At 41.4% G+C, this 2510-nt stretch overlaps 1 protein-coding gene across 1 annotated transcript in view; it reads left to right on the forward strand.

The window, feature by feature from the left end:
- The window catches only part of LOC133711171 (pentatricopeptide repeat-containing protein At4g19191, mitochondrial-like), a 2534-nt gene extending 1124 nt beyond the window's left edge, over positions 1 to 1410 (forward strand). The window contains exons 3-4 of the mRNA XM_062137332.1: positions 543 to 853; positions 996 to 1410. Of these exons, the coding sequence (XP_061993316.1) occupies positions 543 to 853; positions 996 to 1410 (726 nt within the window). The remainder of the gene's footprint in view (positions 1 to 542; positions 854 to 995) is intronic.
- The last annotated feature ends 1100 nt before the right edge of the window (positions 1411 to 2510 follow it).

The raw sequence follows: 2510 nt of genomic DNA on the forward strand, positions 1-2510 counted from the left end.
CAAGGGAAAAATTCACCAACGGTGTCTGGACACTTTGGTGACTTTCAAAATGATACCTGAACTCTGAATGTTATCAATGTGATACCTGGATTCATTATTTCGTATCAATGTGATACCTACGACCAATTTCCGTCATGGAACAGTTAAATTTTGCACGTGCGATGCACGTGAGTCACTAAATAAAGATAAAAAGACCGATTTACCCTCAAATTTTATTTTTTTCCCTTTTTTTTTTTTTTTTTTCTTTTTCTTCTTCTTCTTCTTCTTCGATATTTCTTTCTTTCTTCTTCTTGCTTTCTGCCTTCAGCGACCACTGGACTCCACCGCCACTGAGCAACTGGCTCCTCCTCCGCCGCTCGAACACCTCCCTCTGCCTTTACCGACCTTCACTCCCAGCCTGCCGACGATGCCGACGAAGGTCCAAAAATCGAGGATCCAAAAATTGAAATTGAAATTGGGATTGGGATGCCGACCAGCCTGCCGACTACTACCATGGCTTGGTCCCCTTTCCTTCGGAATCAGACATGTTTTGCGATGTTCAGATTCCATCTATGCCTCTGTTGAAGTACGATGAGGTGCCCAGCTTCTTGTATCCTACTACCCCCTACCCGTTTTTGAGGAGGGCAATATTGGGGCAGTACAGGAACTTGGACAAGCCCTTCTGCATATTGATGGACACTTTCCAAGAGCTTGAGAGCGAGATCATCGAGTACATGTCTCGTTTGTGCCCAATCAAGGCAGTCGGTCCTCTATTCAAGAACCCAAAAGCCCAAAACGCCGTCCGCGGTGACTTCATGAAGGCCGATGACTCCATCATCGGCTGGCTCGACACCAAGCCTAAATCATCTGTCGTGTACATCTCATGTTCTTGATCTTTATGTACATGCTTCTTTGGTTAAAGCCTGTAACAAATTAATGGCTACCCGAGAAGGGAAAGCTGTACATTGTCATGTTGTTAGGATTGGTTTGGATTATAATGTGAATTTGTGGAACAGTATATTGAATTTGTATTCGTGTTCCGAGAGTTTGATTGGGTATGCGTGTAGGGTGTTTGATATAATGCCTCAGAGAACGGTTGTTACTGTTAATGGTATGGTATCTGGGTTTGTGAAGAATGATATGTTGGATGAGGGGGTTGGTTTGTTCAAGAAAATTTTGGATTGCTCTTTTGGTTTGGAGTTGAAGCCGAATTATGTTACTTTGGTTGTTTTGGTTTCTGGGTGTGTGGAACTGGATGGGTTTATTGTGGGAAAGGTGCTTCATTCATACTGTTGTAAGACAGGTTTGGATTTTGTGAATGAGGTTTGTAATGCAGTGATTGATTTGTACTCGAAGTTTGGGCATATAAGTGAGGCAGCAAGGATGTTTAATGAGATGCCAGAGAGGGATTTGGTAGTGTGGTTTACTTGAAGCAGGAGCAAGTGGATGAGATTGCTCACGGCTTGTTGAGCTCCGGAGTTATTTAACTACAACAAAACACCAGCAAGTTTACAGAGAACCCAACCAAATCCAAATCCAAAACCAAATCCCAATCCCAATCCCAATTTCAATTTTTGGATCCTCGATTTTTGGACCTTTGTCGGCATCGTCGGCAGGCTGGTGGCGCGCTTGATCGGCGGGCTGGGAGTGAAGGTCGGCAAAGGCAGAGGGAGGTGTTCGAGCGGCGGAGGAGGAGCCAGTTGCTCAGTGGCGGTGGAGTCCAGTGGTCGCTGAAGGCAGAAAGCAAGAAGAAGAAAGAAAGAAATATCGAAGAAGAAGAAGAAGAAGAAAAAGAAAAAAAAAAAAAAGGAAAAAAAATAAAATTTGAGGGTAAATCGGTCTTTTTATCTTTATTTAGTGACTCACGTGCATCGCACGTGCAAAATTTAACTGTTCCATGACGGAAATTGGTCGTAGGTATCACATTGATACGAAATAATGAATCTAGGTATCACATTGATAACATTCAGAGTTCAGGTATCATTTTGAAAGTCACCAAAGTGTCCAGACACCGTTGGTGAATTTTTCCCAAGATATAAACTCGATCTGTCGATCATCTTGTAGGGGGATGATGACTAGTCAATGAATGCGGGCGCAATCTTCCAGCCGCTTGAATTTAAATAAACCAGTTCGTTCCAAGACTTCAAGTCCATCTTAATTTTGTTCTAAATTTTCGGGTACGACTATGGACGTATGAACAGGTTCTACATGGAAATGGGGTTGGTAATATATAACTTATATAGATTGACTCTGTATTCAATGAATTGAGCTCGAAATCTACAGTTCCTCCTAATTACTTTATGAAGGCCTATGAAATGATGCACTAATTGAACTGTGGTTAACTTTTGTATAATAAAGATAAGAGGTTCTTACAATAATAGTTTTGCGAAGCGAGCAAGCTAGCCGTATGAGTTTCTGTCATTCCTTGTGGATATCTTGACCTTTTCAACTTTTCTTTTGTTTTCTTCTATGCTATTCTAATACTTTAATTTAGTTCTTCTAAAAAAAAAAAAAAACTTTAATTTAGTCTT

Source organism: Rosa rugosa, chromosome 5 (assembly GCF_958449725.1).
Source record: "Rosa rugosa chromosome 5, drRosRugo1.1, whole genome shotgun sequence".
Lineage (NCBI taxonomy): Eukaryota > Viridiplantae > Streptophyta > Magnoliopsida > Rosales > Rosaceae > Rosa > Rosa rugosa.